This window comes from Telopea speciosissima, chromosome 9 (genome assembly GCF_018873765.1).
Source record: "Telopea speciosissima isolate NSW1024214 ecotype Mountain lineage chromosome 9, Tspe_v1, whole genome shotgun sequence".
Lineage (NCBI taxonomy): Eukaryota > Viridiplantae > Streptophyta > Magnoliopsida > Proteales > Proteaceae > Telopea > Telopea speciosissima.
In genome coordinates this window covers 7,136,540-7,153,794 of record NC_057924.1, presented here as the reverse complement: position 1 = coordinate 7,153,794, position 17,255 = coordinate 7,136,540, and the positions used below count along the sequence as shown (strand labels likewise).

The window sequence follows — 17,255 nt, the reverse complement described above, 5'->3', positions numbered from 1 at the left end:
GGTAAGATATTTAGTGATGCTAGTTTTCCCACATTCCTTTGCTTAAGAGCATGGAGATCACCCTCTCCCTTAAGTGGGTGAGCACCATTGAGGAAGGTGGACTAGAGTACGGTGATTAGATAGCTTGGTTCTTCTACTGGTGGTTTTTTGGAGACACATGCACTTGGTTGAGGGCATCTACTATACTCACTCGAGTGAGAAAGATGGTTGTCGGGTCCTTATAGAGCTTCATCGGTTGATGCCAGGCTGCTTTGGTTGTCTGAGTAAGTCTCTTCTTCAGAAGACAATAGGTTGCAATGAATGTTCTCCAAGGTGGTCTACTGAGTGTGAGGAAGAAGGTTTATAGGTGTTTTAATTGAAATGGTAGATTAAGTACTTCGCCCACCAAGAAAGGCAGAATTGTCTTTTAAAAAATATTAAACTGCTGACATCATCACTTAACAACTCTTAACTAACCGTATGGGATGTGTAATTAGTTTGGTAAAAGTTGATATAATGATAATTAGTGGGTGTACTTTAAAATATAGGCACACGTTAATGGGTGGCGCTCAGCGCTCATAATTTCCCTTCCTTTTTTGTTTTTGGCACATACATGGAATCTTTTGGCTTAATATGAGATAGGGTTTTAAATGGAAATTACACTAATGGGAACAGGATTTTAGACAAGCTTGTTGAGCAACGATTATTTATGTCTAACTGGTTCACTGAATCACTGGCAGCTCTTGAACGAATCTTTATCCCCTGTAATTCCCTACCTGGTCCAATTCCCCTAGTGCCTCTAATAAGAAGGGGGTGACCGCCACCCGAGTAGAGTGTTCAAACGTACGAGAACAGCTTACAGCTGTTTAAATGAAATACTCTCTGTGGGAACCCCATGGAGTGGATTCCATCTAAATGACTGAACTGTTCTTGTACGTTCCATGTATGTGAACGTGAGTCCAACTCTAGTGTTCCGGTAGGGAATTGCAGGAGATAATTTTCCGCTCTTGAACTGTGGCAAAACTAAGGGGTAAAAAGCTGTTTGCAATGCATTTTTATTTTTCAATTGGAAAACTGGATCTCTTTTTACCAACTAGACCAAAATCAGATCCCTTTGCCATTCAATAGAACATTATTTCTGGTCATTCAGTTAGCCGATTAGCATAACTAGGTTTAAGGAAAGCACAGGAATTACAAACCACCCGACCACCCCAAGTCAGGAGTGCCATTAACTTATTTTAACACAAAACAAAGAAGAGGCAAAAAACGATTTTGCTCCTGTCCTGCAGTGGCGGGAGCTGGAGCGTCCAGCCCAGCTAAATGACTGCAAAAACAGGGGTTGGGTGGTCCTGGGCCCCACCTGTGAAATGACCACCCCACCCCCTGTTTTTGGGTGGTTTCCATGGGCTGGACGCTCCAGCTCCCACCACTGCAGGACAGGAGCCAGATCCGGCAAAAAAGGTTCCTAATCTAAACCTAATTGTGCCACATTGAAGGGTGCTTTGGCAATTTTAACTATTGGATAATTCAAGGAAATAGTATAGATTGACCATGAATCACTCAAAACTCAATCATATGTCCTCCCATATATGTCTATGCACCCTCTGTAATCCTGAAATTTTCTATGCTTTGTGGCCAAAACTTCAATATGTGAGCAAGAAACTGTCGGTCTACCTGTCCAAAACATTTCAACCCCATCTAACCTACCATGTGGCAGTACATAGATCATGAAACAACTCTCCCCCCCCCCTCCCCAAGGAAAAAAAAAAGATCTTTGAACTGGCAAAGCACAGTACAAAATTGCGAAATCCAAAACTTACATTTAAAATCTGTACACCATACTAGCCGCCCCCCCCCCCCCCCACCCCAACCCCCTTTGTGTGTCTGTTGGGAAAAGATTACAATTGAGTATGCTTGTCATACAATAAATTCTGAAATGCGCAAGGAAATCCATGCGATATATTTCTACTGTTTTTCTTTTCAACCACCCAGCATATATAAAAATAGGAAAAAAAAAAATCAATGACATTAGATGCTCAGCTATATTTTGACATTAACTGGCCGCATTGTGGCTTGCAATTGGTCAATTCAGCAAGTATCATCCAGTACCTTGATCATTATCAGTATATTACTGAATCCAAGAGCAGTGCATCTGAAAAATCTCCGTAAAGAGGAAAATGGATGTTATGTCCTTTTTAGAAAAATCTGGGTTCACTACTAGCTTTTGCAAATAATGAGGCATGCAAAGGATGCTTTTCGGATAGGAGAAAAATCTATCAAGATCTAAACTGGAAAGTCAAAGAGACATACCTCCTTCCATTAAAAGGTGTGCCGTCATCTACTTGGTAATATATCAGAAAATGAAAAATCATGGAAAGGTGGACCTGCAAAAAGAAAGTGAATAAAATGCAAAAAAGATATTAAAATTTGGCAAAATGAGTTTCTGCGCAGAACAAACACAAGAAATAGTTTAATTTCATGCAATTTGAAATGGATAAGTAGCAAGCCAAGAGATGATAAAATTAGGGATGAATATATTCAAAGGAAATTAGGGATAGAACCGACAGGTGACAAGATGAGGGTAAATTAATAAGATGGATTCCTCATATGCAATAGAGAGAAATGACTGCACCTGTCAGGAGTGATATGGGGCAAGTTGAAGGATCCAAAAGGGCAAAGGGAACAGTGAAATAAAAAAAACAAAGACCTATATGTAATTTAAAGGAAGACATGATTCTAGATGGAGTGCGATAGCAGAGCAGGAGGAAGCCAATCATAATCAGTAGGACAAGGCCTGTTTTCAGTAAAAGCTGGTGACAGGATTGTAATCTCCAAGGTTATCGAGCACACATTTTTAGATAAAACACTGGGACCTGATAAATTGGAAGCTAAAGAACTGGGAAAAAAAAAAGCAAATGTATTCTAAGATTATATTCACTATGGGAAAATTACCTAAAAGTTCTCTTATTGGGAATTTCCATTAGAAAAGAGGGAGCAGAGTGGTTGCCTGAGTTGTCTTTCCCACCGAAGTTCCTGCTTTTAGTGCCCCATGACAGATATGACGTCATTTCTCCAAGATCTTTTTTGTCAAAAACAACCTTACCTCATATCATTACTCCAAAACATTTCCCAGTTCTCTTCCCGTTACCACCACTTCCCAATTATCCCCCTTCTTCCAATGATTCATCAATGACCAAGGCTAACAAACTTCTACTCTGTCCCCGCCCCCCCCATGGTGTGTGTTTGTCTGTGTTTTTTCAGAGAGAAGGCTACTATTGCCAGCATCAATAACTTTGATGGATAGGGGGTGGCAGAATGAGGTGCGAATGAGGCAAGTGGGAAGTAGAGAATGCATGGCATTATAGTTGGGATAAGACGTTTTTGTCCTAAAAACCAAGAACTTTCAGTTGGGGAGGGGGGGGGGTAAGTGAAGAAGGGTCAAGTATCTCCTTCCCAACTTTTCAGGTAAAGTTTCTCTCACTATCAAAAACTATTTTAGAAATTCATAAAGCCACCTTTTCTCCAAAGTTCAGAAAGCCCCTTCAACCCCTTCAACCCTTCCTATAGATTTTGTGTCCCTGTCCATCAATTTGGAAAGCTTATTGAGAAAAGGAAAAAAGGGGAAGGCAATAATTCCATCCAAAACAAAAGCGATGAATTTTCTCTTGTTCATATATTGCTGTTCTCTTTTTCAATGCATTGTACCTCTCATTTAACTTTCATGTTTTAAACTTTAAAACATAATTAGTTTGGAAGTCTTTCACTATATGGCCCGTCACACTTTTAGGCAGAGGGATTATATGGACAGTCCAAATTAAAGGTTTTAAAGGTTCTTTCAGAAGTTAGGGCTCAAGGAAAAGGTATGCCTCAGGGAATTACTAAAAATGTGCGTTTTTGAATGTGCACCTCGAAAAGGCATATGCCTCATGTGAATTGCTAATGCTATGAGAATATTAAACTGAGAAAACTGTACTTTTCTCAATTATGTAATGAGTTCTATACTTTTATGCGTATCAGACCTTTGCTGCATCATCTAGCTCATTGATCAAATTTTTCTGTGTATCCGATCCTTCACTGATCATCTCACTCATTGATTAACCTTAGTTTTTCTTTCTTTCTTTCTACTTTTGAATTACAATCTTACCTTATCAAAACAGAAAAAAATTCAATCTCTAATGGTTTTAAAGGAATTCAGATTTCACGTTTGGTGTTTAATTACCCTTAATTTTTTTAATAAAAAAGAAAGCAGCATATGAGGACTAGGGGTTACAAGTTGCAATCCAACTCTAAAGTAAACTAGCCTATTCTTATGTATCCAACTCAAAACAAACATAAGAAAATAAAGATAAATATTAAACTACTTCCAACCCTAGTTGGACCGGTTCTGTCTGAGTTTGGGTTTCCAAACTCGGTCATGCTGGTCCAACCAGTCAAGTGCTACTGCATCATCTGGCCATCAGATCAACCTTAATTTTGGAGGAATTGTTCTTCATCCTCAAGGAGGCCTTTGACCAGAAGTTCTTACTGGTCAGACCTACTGATCTGGATATATTTAAGAATTCCTATTCTGACCTTTATTTCCTTAACTGAAGTTCTACTCATCTACTTTGTTAATCAAGCTACTGTTTCTATTGCATTAATATTGCTGAGATTGATGTCATAAGATCAGAATCGATTGGTTAATATAACTCTGTTTTCTGAGTATTATTCTGACTTGTGAATTGACTGTCAGACCCTTCTTCTAGTGCACCTAGAATTGATCCGTAATTTCAGATCCCCCGTCAGATTGACTTGAAATTTTCAGCAAGGGTTCCTTCCCTCAGAACAGAACTCGACCTGAGTTTTGAGTCCATCTGACCACCTGATTTTGACTTAGGATATAATTACACTACATTACCTTTGGCATTACTTCTGTTTCATGTCTAATGCCTTAATCCTATATTTCTTTTTCTTCTTTTCCCTTCCTTTTTTTATTTCTCGCAAGTCAAATCACTTCCTTTTTTATTTCTGGTATCACTTCATTCTATATATCTTTCTCTAATTTATTATCTACTTTGAATATGTGTGCTCATCCGTAGTCTTTTCTTTCTTATAATCATTATCATTATTATCTGATTATTCATTATGCTTCAATTTTCATTGTAATTTTTCTTTGGTCACTGTATCTGAATAAGTATAATTAACAAGTGTGGGCCTCAGCGCAATGGAAAGGTTGCTCTATTGCAACCTAATGGTGCAGTAGCGGGAGCTTCGTGCACTGGGTACTCCTTTTTACAAAAATTATAATTAACAATGAAGTTTGAAAAAGAGGCAGCTATGCTATTCACAAAGCAAGTGCCAGGGACCTAGGAGAGCATCCAGGTCCCTTGGCCCATACAGGTATTTTTCATAATTATTTTCAATGCATCATCACAGGGCTGATCGCTTACCTTCTTGGCCACTTAGTATGTAAAATGGAATATGAGCTATCATCTTTGAGCTGCCATCCTTCCAGTTGACAGTGCCAGGATTCTGCAGGTTTCCACCAGAAGGTCCCAAAACAGACAAACAAATTGCTGGTTCATTCATTAACCCCAAATAATCCCGCGCACGCCTCCAAACTCTAGTGTCTGAGTTCCGAGATCGAGCTACCTGTAATGCAAATCTATGCAACTTCTTTTAATTAAAATTATAAAACATATTATAACCCAGTTTTTTATAAGATTTTTACCCTTTGGCTTGAAAATGATGAGCATACCTTGGCCAAAGATACACGTGCCCTTGGTACTAACTCACGATGATAAGTAGCAAGCTTTGCGATGGCTGTCACAACAAAACACAGAAGCCTAGCCTGCAATGATTTTCTGAAAGCTGCACCACCTGAGCCGAGAGCTGACCCCTGACTTAGAGCCGGACGACTTCCAAATAAATAAACAGAAAATATTCAAACCATGTAAACCTTTGATATTACCAAGTAGATTCTGTAATACAGATGGCATGGTCTACTATAGCACCAACCTGGACGAAAGATTCTCATACAAAAGCAATTCTAGGCTCTCAAAGAGCTCACGAGCTACATCTTTATGAGATCCACCTCCACCTCCATGTTCCCCAATAGCCCAACACAACTGTAATGCCAATTCCGTCTGTAAAGGAAAAAATTCATGAACAAAAAATGTTGTTTAACAGGAATTGAATGAAAATCATGTCATGTTTGTGCATGTGTCCATGCATGCATCTCTTGCAAAATTACGATAATTATTTTACCTTAGCAGGACTGTCATAAGCTTCTCCAAGTCTGTCAATGATGGGCTTCTGCAAAGGATTTTAGATATGTTACCACTGCATTATCATATTAAAGAAACTTACAAACAGAAAGGAAGCCAGAGACAACTTTTGTAGCAGTAAGAAAAACAAAGTCCATCCATCAGTTTATTCATAGAAAATACAAATTATAGAATGACTAAAATGATTTCAATTTCATTTTCCATTTTGTTATGTATACTTAATTTCAAGGGGCTTTATCAACACTGTCATTGCAGGAGGGGCAAAGCTCTGACAACAAATTTACTCCTGCAAATGTCATAAATAACACAACTGGCGTATTTTCACAAACTTACCCAAAGCTAGAAATATGACTTTGTAACAGGTAATGCCTGATGACAACAAACCCATGTCAATCTTTATAACTGATGCAGCAGAATACCAGCTGAAGGCTTGTACAATTTCTTTTAAAAAACACAATCAGTAATAATCTATCTCTTGTAACATGTTAACACATGCAGTGTCTTGACATTTATGTAAGTTGTACAGATCGTCATGATAAAATGCAGCATAAGTGACGGCACATAAAATAAGGCCCTAATCATTTGTCATCAGTTTCTCAAACCAGCCCTCCATTGGGAGACATTATCTGTATCATACTGAACTTTTCGGTAAGATCAACCAGGTCAATCTTTAGAAAACATCCTACTAGGAGCCAGGTAAAATCAGAATCTGTAATCTGCTGGCCAATTGGGGCAGAATTGGGGATTTAGGTCAGAATTAGGGCTAGGTTTAGGGTAATGGGGTGGGGTTTTATTAGTAAAGCTAGGCAGACTTTTAGGAAGCTAACAATGAGGGTTGATTGATGTTTAAGTGGAGAATTAAAAATCAGAAGAATTAGGGTTAGGGTTTCAGGTTTTGGGAAATAGGAAAATAGAGGGTTTTGGATGGGAACTTGGGTCAGGGTTTTATAGGTCGAGTGTTCAGGGCAGTGAGGGGGAGGTTTGGCTGTGATTTGAATGGTTTTGGATGGCTAGATAGGTCTAGGCAGTATTTTAGGGTTTTGGGTTTTAGTAGGGTTGAGGGGAATTAGGGATTTTTGAGGGGAGGATGGGCCTAGGGTTCAGGTCGAGTGGAAGGGTTGCTTAGTAGGAGCTGTGGCTGAAATTTGAAAGTAAACTGAAGGGGGAATTGGGCTGAATAGGGAAATTAGGGCTTAATGAAACTAGGGTTTAATGGAGAACGATGGGGATGGGTTAGGGTTAGGTTGGAGGATTAGAAGAAGGAAAGTTGCAGGAAAATTAAATTAACTTACTGGATTTTCAGGGATCCAGTAGCAGCAGCTTGAAGCAACCTGAAGCAGCTTGAAAGCAGAGAAGAGAGCCTCCTGATCTTAACAGATGCAAGGAGTCAATCGGAGTCCACCAATCCCTTCACCTCGAGATCCACAAGGCACACCCACTGAGGAGCAGAGTAGCAACAGCAATGGCATGCAAACATGACTGAAAATTTTTTTAATTTAAACTGTGGGGGAGCCTCCCACGATTCTCTTTATTTAAAATATGGCCTAAGGCCCAAATCCTAATACAAATTAAATATCTCCTTCACATAAATCGTGGAAGGGGTGTTACAATTAATTTAAAACTAAAAACTTAAAAGATTCCTAATCTACCAATAAGAAATAACAACCTAATAGCCATATCCAATATGATTATTTCAATTAAATTGAACCAAGGCCGAACCGGTTCAATTTAAGTGACATTTAAACTTAAAAAATAAACTAAGTATGGGAAAACTAAAGCTGAAATAAACTATGTAATAAGCTAAGGCTCCAAATACTAGACCCTAATCTTAGGGCTTCTTCTTCTTCCTCTTCTAGCGGGTGCTTGGATCTGCATCACATCCACAACAAACAACAACTCAAGCCTTATCCCACCTAAATAGGGTCGGCTACATGGATCCTTTCAAAACAAAGTAGGGAAAATTGAGGTCCTCACTAAGGGAAATGAAACTAAGAGGACTGAAGAATAAAAATGAAGAAAAGATATAAGAGAAGTGAGAAATGGAAAATGAAAGTAAGAGAAAAGAGGATAGCCCAGAAAAGCAGAAAAATCTCAGCTACATGGTGTCGACAATGTGGATCCTTGCTCTCCAATAGGTTCTATCTGAGATCATACTTGGCACAAGGCCCAGACTATGCATGCCATTCTTCACAACCTCTCCTATGGTCATTTTAGACCTACCCCAGGCTCTTTTAATTCCTTCGATTGGGATCAGATCACTCCTCCTTTCTGGTGCATCCCCAGGCCTCCATTGAACATGGCCATACCACCTCAGGCGACATTCTCAGAGCTTGTCGCTGATTGGGGCAACTCCCGCATCAGCTCTAATACGTTCGTTCCTCACTTTATCCTTCCTAGTTTTGCCGCACATCCATCTTAACATTCTCATTCTCTGCAACACATAGTTTCGCTATATGACACTTCTTAACTACCCAACATTCTGCCCCATACAGCTGGTCGGACAACAGTCCAGTAGAACATTCCTTTAAGCTTTGAAGGAATATGTCGGTCACACAATACTCCAGTCACACCTCTCCACTACATCCATCCCACTTTAATTCCCTGTGACACATCATCATTTATGATGTAGATTGCAATATGAAGAAAAAGACGCCAAAACACTGTTCACATGAACAGTGCCACAGCCCCTTATTTTGCCTTGGTACCACATGAGAATCTAAGCTTTGACAAGAAAGAGGATCAGCTGCTAGAAGACTTGAAGATCTGATTTTATTTTGTAACTATTCTCTTAGTAGTACTTAGTTAAAAATCTATTAGTTTCTATTTTAGTTATTCTTGCATGTGGCTGAACTATAAAGCCTTAGTAGTTTCTAATTTTAGTTACCTTCTATTTTAGTTAGGTTTTAGTAGTTTCTATTTCCCTACTTTCTATTTTCAGTTAGTTTCTATTTTAAAAAAAAGTCTCTTTTTATTGTAAGCTTGCCTAAGCTATTAATAGGCCCCTATCTAAGGAAAGAACAAATTTTGAAGAATAGAATTTTTCTGGCCAAGCTTGCCATCGATTATGGGAGTAAATCCTTGTTTCAACAGTTAGGATAGCTGTGGGTGAGAGATCCAGGGCTGAGAAAGCCCATCCCCCTACCCCCCCTTCTTCTTCTTCTATCTTTTTTTTTAAACCCGAATAATCATTGGGACCCAGGCTGGCCCCTAAGATTTTATTAAGATAATCCCAAAAAATGATAGATACAAGGGGGGACATGCCCACCTTTCCCCAACCCAATATAGACAAATAAATCACTCCAACACTCAATATAAAACCCTCTCACACCCCAATCCCGAATATACAAGATCATTGTCTTAATACCGGTAAACCAATAGCATCTTCCCGTGTGATCCTCCGAAGCTCAAGTGGCAAGTTTTGTTCACCCTGAAATTCCATGTCCATCTCTGAAGCACATGCCAAGTTAGCAACCCAGTCTGTTGCCCTATTCCCTTCTCTGTATGTAAAAGAGATCATTGGCCTGAGCAACATTACAAGTTCAATTGTTTCATGAAACCAGTACCAGCCCTTCCAAGACCCACACCTTTCATTGAAGATGCTTTGGATTGTAGCCATCGAATCTGAATTGACATAGGCGCCTGTGAGACCCAGCCTGGCACATAGCTTTAGACCATCACCCAACGCTCTAAGCCATAAAACTTTGAGAAGGCGGCAATGACCGCCCCCACTTTGTCTCTAATGATACCCCTGCCACCACCCACCCCTGGGTTTCCTTTGCAGGCACCATCTATGTTAAGTTTCACCATGTTAAAAGGCGTGCACCAGGACACAGGCTTCGACTTCCTCCTTATGGGGGGGGTGAGGCGAAATACCAAAGAAACCAAGGATGAACGATCCTTCAATGCAGGCGATTTTGTGAAAGTGACGTATATGGGAACCTCACAAATCCAACTTCTAATGGTTTCCACAATCAAACTTGCCGACTGTGCTCTCTCCCCATGCCTTCTATTATTTCGTTCTTTCCATAGTTCCCAGACTATAAAGGAGGGAAGCAGGCCGGTAATAACTCCACATCTATTTTTTCCATTAGCATGTCCCTCTGCCAGAATAGCATCTTGCTCTTCACATCCTGCAGAGGGACGTCCTCTACCTCCATCAACTGAGAAAAAAATGACCATACCTTTGAGGCAGTCCCCTCCCCCCCCACGCCAGACAATGGGACGTCGATTCACATCTTGGTGATCCGCAGCATAGGCATTTAGAGGCAAGCAGGATACCCATTCTCATAATGGCATCATCCGTAGCCACACCCCCATACAAAATCTGCCAGGAAAAGAAACCCAATTTTGTCGGAACCGTCTGGTTCCACAACCATTTAGCTAAGGGTTTCTCAGCCGAGACGGTTCTCACTACATTCCACAATAATTTTGTTGAAAAGTTACCGTTTCTTGTTGGAGTCCAAACCAGCCGATCTTTGGCTGGCTGCGATGAAATATTTCTCCTCTCGCAATTCATTGCGCACCAAATCTGAGTCAATTCTGCAAAGAAAGTCTTGATTCCATTCCCCTTCCGAAATTAGCACAGTATTCACCTTGACCGAAAGATCCAAGTGGATTACCCCATTGACCCTATCAACTAAGGGCCCCCAACCTGACCAATTGTCCAGCCAAAGGATAACATCACCTCTTCCAATCAGCCAGCGTGAGTTTGAGAGCAGAAGTTCTTTATGAAGAAACACCCGACGCCATGAAATAGATCCAACCAGTCTCGGTTTTGCTAATACCACATGTTCGTTCTTTAGAAACTTCACCCTGAAGAAGGAACATCATAACAAGTTTGCCGACAAAACGCACCACAAACCCTTCAAATGCAAGGCCATGTGCTAATGTCCTCCAGTCGTCTAATTCCCAAGCCTCCTTCTAGGATCGGCCTACACACTTTTCTCCACCCCACCCAGTGGTGCCGCTGTCCCCATTCTGATTCACCCCACAAAAAATTTGTGCATAAGCTTTCAAATCTCCTAACAATTGTCTTGGGGATTTCCAATGTCAAGATAAGATGGATTGGCATTGAAGCAAGCACATGTTTGAGTAGTATAATTCTACCACCCAACTTAGTAACTTCCCCTTCCAACATGCAATCTTTTTACACACTTCAGCCAAAAAAATCTTCAAAAAAACTAACCCGAAGCCACCCAGTATAAAGAGGTGCTCCAAGATAGGTAACTGGTAAGCTCTTTCTTGTGAACCCTTCTTCTATCTTCTCTTTCTTCTTTTACTCGATTACTTACTGTTCCTGCTGTTGTGTGACTGCAACCAAGTGCTGCTTCTACATCTGTGACGACCTAGAAAGCATCCTAAACATCAACTGAATCTGCTGTTTCTGTTCAGAGGCAAAGAAGACCACTTCTCACACTTGCGGCTGCATCAGTTTCTTAGTCTCTGCTGCTGTTTCGAAGACCCTAATCTCAGCGCCCTTCCTCTCAACCAGGGTGAGATTTGAAGGACTGTTTCACGCACTCAAGAACCCCACTTGACCAGCCTTTAAAGCCTGCCTGAATGCAGATCTGAGAGATACAATAAATCTCCTAAACCAGCAGTCGATTGTCTTAACAACCAGTCTTATTCATGCTGCAACTAGTGAAGATCATAACTCTGCAACCAGCCATTAGAACTGGCTTATATTTGGAGCATACAACCCCCTCAATACCTTCTTCACCCCATCAAAGGTGAAGTTCTGCTGGCTGATTTGGTCTCTACGCACTAAGCTTTTAAATCTGATTCCAGTTTCTATTTTGATGTTCTGCTGCAACCTATCTTCGATCCTACTGTAGAGAGGCTCTTAGTTGAACCCCATCTACATTAATCTATGTCACTTTCTTTGTTATGGTAGACCCCAGATATCTAAAATAGTCACTTGGCGGTATCTCTCTCTCCTCAATTTTCACCATGTCATTATCCATCATAGTTTAACTAAAGTTATACATCATGTACTCCATCTTTGATCTACTAATCTTAAAGTTTCTTGTTTCGAAGGTTGATATCCACAACTCTAACTTAGCGTCAATCCCTGCTTTTGTCTCATCCACCAAAACGATATCATTGGCGAAGAGCATACACCACAGGACCTCGTCTTGGATGTTCTTGGTTACTTCATCCATGATAAGCACAATCAAATAAGGGCTTAAGGCTGATGCTTGATGTAACCCAACCGTAATTGGGAATTCCTTGCCCTGGCCTCCCACAAATCTCACACTGGTCACCACACCCTCATACATATATTTAATTACATCAATATATTTACTCGACACCCCTCTCTTCGCAAGAACATTCCGGATAAAATCTCTAGGGACTTTACCATAGGCTTTCTCCTGGTCGATAAAGACCATATGGAGACCCTTCTTGCTAGCTCTACATCTTTCCATGAGCCTCTTCAATAGATAGATAGCTTCTGTCGTGGATCTACCTAGCATAAAACTAAATTGATTCTTCAAGATATGAGTCTCTCTTCTCAGACGGGCTTCAATAATCTTCTCCCAAAGTTCCATAGTATGACTTATTAGTTTTATGCTTCTATAGTGATTGCAACTCTGAATATCACCCTTATTTTTGTAGATCGGAACTACAATGCTTCTCCTCCAATCTTTAGAAAACATCATCACAAAATAATCCATCCCAATCTCTTAAAAATATCACTAGCATGTACAACAATAACAACAAACTCAGCCTTATCCCAACTTAATGGGGTCGGTTACATGGATCCAAACAAAACAAAATAGAGAAAACCAAAGTTATACTAAAAAACAAAAGATCAAAAAAAGATAGGAGAATAGGGATGGGGAAAGAGATGAGACATGACAAAGGAAAAGGACAAATGGAAGATGGGCAATAAAAGAAAGATGAAAGGTAGTAAGAGAAAAAAGGCAAAGCCCAACACGCAGGATATCTCAGCTAAATGGAGTCTGCAACATGGATCCTTGCCCAAGATCTTTGTTCTTGGAGGGGAGGGCGAGGTATTTCCATCTCCCTAGGGGCTGCCCTGGAATTTCACATAGTCTTTTTGCAGATGACACAATAATTTTGGCTAGGGGCCTGAAAATTTCTCTAAAGCAAATCATGGGCTTCATCACCAGATATGAGGCTTCTTCAGGGCAGCTTGTATATAGGCAAAAAAGCTGCTTCATTGTGGGCAAAAAAGTAGAGGACGGTAGGTGTCGTCTCATCGAGAGGATTACAGGTTTTAGTAAAAAGGAGCTGCCCATAACCTACCTTGGAGCTCCCTTGTATTCGGGGCGTCTTCGCATTTCCTTTTTTGATGATTTTTTGGCAAAAATATGGAAGAGAGTGGTAGGTTGGAAAGGAAAATTGTTATCTGCTGGAGGGAGAGTGGTTCTGTTGAAGCATGTTTTGAATTCCATGCCAATTCACATTGTTGCCACTTTGTTACCACCAAAGGCAGTTGTAAAGAAATTTAATAGTATTTGTGCCATAGTTGTCAAGGCGTCGCCAAGGCGTCCAAGCGCCTTGGTCGACTTGGGCGCCTAGTTGGTGTCGCCTTAAACTTTGGCCCTCTCCACCACCTTGGGTAGCCTAACCGCCGCGACAACTATGATTTGTGCTGATTTTCTGTGGGGAGACCATAGTTGTCACGGCGTCACGGCGATCCAAGTCGGTGGAGGGGTGTCACGTCGATATATCGACATGTCGCCGCCATGGCGTTGCCATGGCGAGCATGTCGACCATGTTTTATTTTTTATTTTCTCTATTTTTAATGTGTTAATAGATGTATACTCAAGCCATGTTTTATTTTTTCTCTATTGTTTCTCAAGTTTTAAGAAGAAAATTCAGAAATCGAAGAAGAAATCGAAGAGGGAAAGAAGAAATCGAAAGAAATCGAAGAGGAAAGAAGACAGGAAGAAGAAATCGAAGAGGGAAAGAAGACAGGAAGAAGAAATTGAAGAAGAAATCGAAAGAAATTGAAGAGGGAAAGAAGAAATCGAAGAGGGAAGAAGAAATCGAAGACAGAAGAAGAAATCGAAGAGGGAAAGAGAGTCGGAGGAAGAAATCAAAGAGGGTCGCCATGGCGTAGGTTGCCATGCAGCCCTCTCCAGCCGCAGACGCCATGACAACTATGGGGGAGACTCGGAGTGGGGGAAGTGCGCCATTGGGTGGGGTGGCAAAAGATCACTCGGCCACTAGATGAAGGTGGCCTTGGTTTACGCAAATTGAATGACATTAGTCTGGCTATGCGTTTGAAGGCTTTATGGAAAATCATGTCGGAGCAGTCCCTTTGGTGCTCTTTCTTCAAGGCAAAATTTCTTCAAAATCAGTATTTTGTTCTGGCATGTCCAAGGCAGAAGGGAACGATTTCATGGAGGATTGCTCTAAAGTACAAGGACCTATTGATAAATAACTCTAGATGGCTCATTGGGACGGGTGACATTAATTTCTGGCTAGATAATTGGTCAGGATGGGGCCCCCTGTTAGATCATTTTGATGGAGCGATCAATCTTGACCTGGATATTAGAGTTAAAGAAGTATTGCAAGCGGATGGCTCTTGGAACAACAATGTTTTGATGCAGATTGATTCTCAGGAAGTCAGAGAGGGTATTTTGAATGCCAAGTTTTATCTTTCAAACAAGGAAGATAGATTAGTTTGGGCTCCTACTGTTGATGGGATCTTCTCTACTAAATCTGTCTGGAATCAGGTAAGAGACTTTGCTACTTAGAAACAATTTGCTAAATGGATATGGAGCAACATGCTTCCCCCTAAAATTGGTTTCTTCTCATGGCAGCTATTATGTGGGGATATACCAACTGATGAATCATTGAAGGGGTTGGGTATTCCTTTAGCTTCTAAATGCCTCTGTTGTGTCTCCTCTGTTTGTGAATCGACCTCACATTGTTTGGTGGAGGGAGTGACAGCATCCAAGGTGTGGCAGTTTTTCTGTTTAATTTTTGATATGGTGAGATACTCATCCCAAGATGCTAGGACCCGTATGTTATTTTGGCAAGAGCAAGCCAAGTGGAAAGGGCTTAGTGGTAAAATCATGGGTTTGATCCCATCTCTCATGTATTGGGAATTGTGGAAGGAAAGGAATAACAGGAAACACGGTGGGAGACCAAGACCTGCTAGCCTAATTGGGGAGGTGGTTAAAAATTGGGTGAAGGAGATGCTAGTTATTAGCTCTGCTAAAAGAGCTTTTTCCGTTAGTGACAAGATTGTTCTACAAATTTTTAATATTGCTCCTATTTCCCCCCGTTTAAAAGCTCCTATAGCAGTTTATTGGTGCCCTCCTTTTTCGGCAGTCAAACTCCATGTGGATGGTGCGTGTAGGGGTAATCCTTGTCTGGGAGGAGGAGGGGGAATTATTAGAGATGAAAGCGGACAAGTCCTGGCAGCATTTGCTAACTTTTATGGGGAATGTACAAACTCCATGGCGGAATTCAAGGCCTTAAGGGATGGCCTTAGGCTTTGTGCGGAAAGAAGTTTTGTTGATTTTCATGTTAACTCCGACTCAGCCTTAGTGGTGCATTGTGTTTCAAGAGGTAGATGCAACATTTGGAAGGCATGGTATTGTTTCCATGAGATAATGACACTGTATGAAGCCCTTCGGCCTATGGTCTCTTTCACTTTCAGGGAAGGCAACAGAGCGGCTGATTGGTTGGCCAATTATGCCTGTGATGCAACATCAAGTACAACTTTTAGTTCTTGGTCTGACATTCCACAGGGATTAAAGATAATTGTTAGGGAAGAAGTTTTGGGTTTACCAGTTCTATGTACATAGAATCTTTTTTTTGGGGTCAAGGGAAAATTTGTGCAGGTTATTTTTTAGGAGAGTGAGATTCTTTTGTATCCTGGGTTGGGGTAAGGCGGGTTATGTCCCTCCCTGTAATTCTTGACCAGATATGATTGGATTTTTAATAAAATGCCAGGGGCTGTCCTGGGTCCCAGATAATATTCGGGGTAAAAAAAAAAAAAATTTAAAAAAAAAAACATGGATCCTTGCCCTCCAATAGGTTCTGTCCGAGGTCATACTCGGGACCAGACCTATACTATGCATGTCCTTCCTCACCACTTCACTTATGGTCATTTTAGGTCTGCCCCTAGCTCTTTTAGCTCCTTTAATCGGAATCATATCACTCCTCCTTACTGGGGCATCACTAGGTCTCCGTTGAATATGGCCATACCACCGTAAACGACTCTCTTGGAGCTTGTCATTGATCGGGGCAACTCCCAAGTCCGCTCTTATATGTTCATTCTGTACTTTATCCTTCCTTGTTTTTCCACACATACATCGTAACATCCTCATCTCTGCCCCATACATCATGGCCAAGCAAACAATAGTCCTATAGAACTTTCCTTTAAGCTTTAGAGGAATATGTCGGTCACACAGCACTCCAGACGCACCTCTTCACTTCATCCATCCTACTTTAGTTCTCTGTGACACATCATCCTCTATGTCACCTTCTTTATTTATGATTGACCCCAGATATCTAAAATAGTCACTTTGTGATATCTCTTTTTCATCAATTCGCACCATATCAGTATCCATCGAAGTGTGACTAAAATTACACATCATATACTCCGTCTTCGTTCTACTAATCTTAAATCCTCGTGCTTCCAAGGTTGACCTCTAAAGCTCTAACTTAGAGTTAGTCCCTTCTTTTGTCTCATCCACCAAAATGATATCATCGGCGAAGAGCATACACCAAGGGACCTCGTCTTGAATGCTTTCAGTTATATCGTCCATGATAAGCGCAAAAAGGTAAGGACTTAAGGCTGAACCCTGATGTAATCCAATCGTGATTGGGAATTCCTTACCCTGACCTCCCACAGATCTCACACTAGTCGCCACTCCCTCATACAGGTCTTTAATAACATCCACATATTCACTTGACACCCCCCTCTTCACTAGAACATTTTGGATTAGATCTCTAGGGACTCGTCATAGGCTTCTTCCAGGTCGATAAAGATCATATGGAGATCCTTCCTGCTATCTCTATATC

At 40.8% G+C, this 17,255-nt stretch overlaps 1 protein-coding gene across 3 annotated transcripts in view; it reads right to left on the bottom strand.

The window, feature by feature from the left end:
- Positions 1–1,858: 1,858 nt before the first annotated feature.
- The window catches only part of LOC122640349 (AP-5 complex subunit zeta-1), a 39,772-nt gene continuing 24,375 nt past the window's right edge, over positions 1,859–17,255 (bottom strand). The window contains exons 12-17 of one of the 3 annotated variants that reach the window (XM_043833514.1): positions 6,226–6,273; positions 5,977–6,104; positions 5,717–5,876; positions 5,409–5,610; positions 2,289–2,363; positions 1,860–2,121 (exon numbers count right to left, since the gene is read on the bottom strand). In XM_043833514.1, coding sequence (XP_043689449.1) covers positions 2,314–2,363; positions 5,409–5,610; positions 5,717–5,876; positions 5,977–6,104; positions 6,226–6,273 — 588 coding nt within the window. In that variant the 3' untranslated portion in view covers positions 1,860–2,121; positions 2,289–2,313. Of the gene's footprint in view, positions 2,132–2,288; positions 2,364–5,408; positions 5,611–5,716; positions 5,877–5,976; positions 6,105–6,225; positions 6,274–17,255 lie in introns of all 3 variants that reach the window. The other 2 variants (XM_043833513.1, XM_043833515.1) reach the window with 2 other exon arrangements.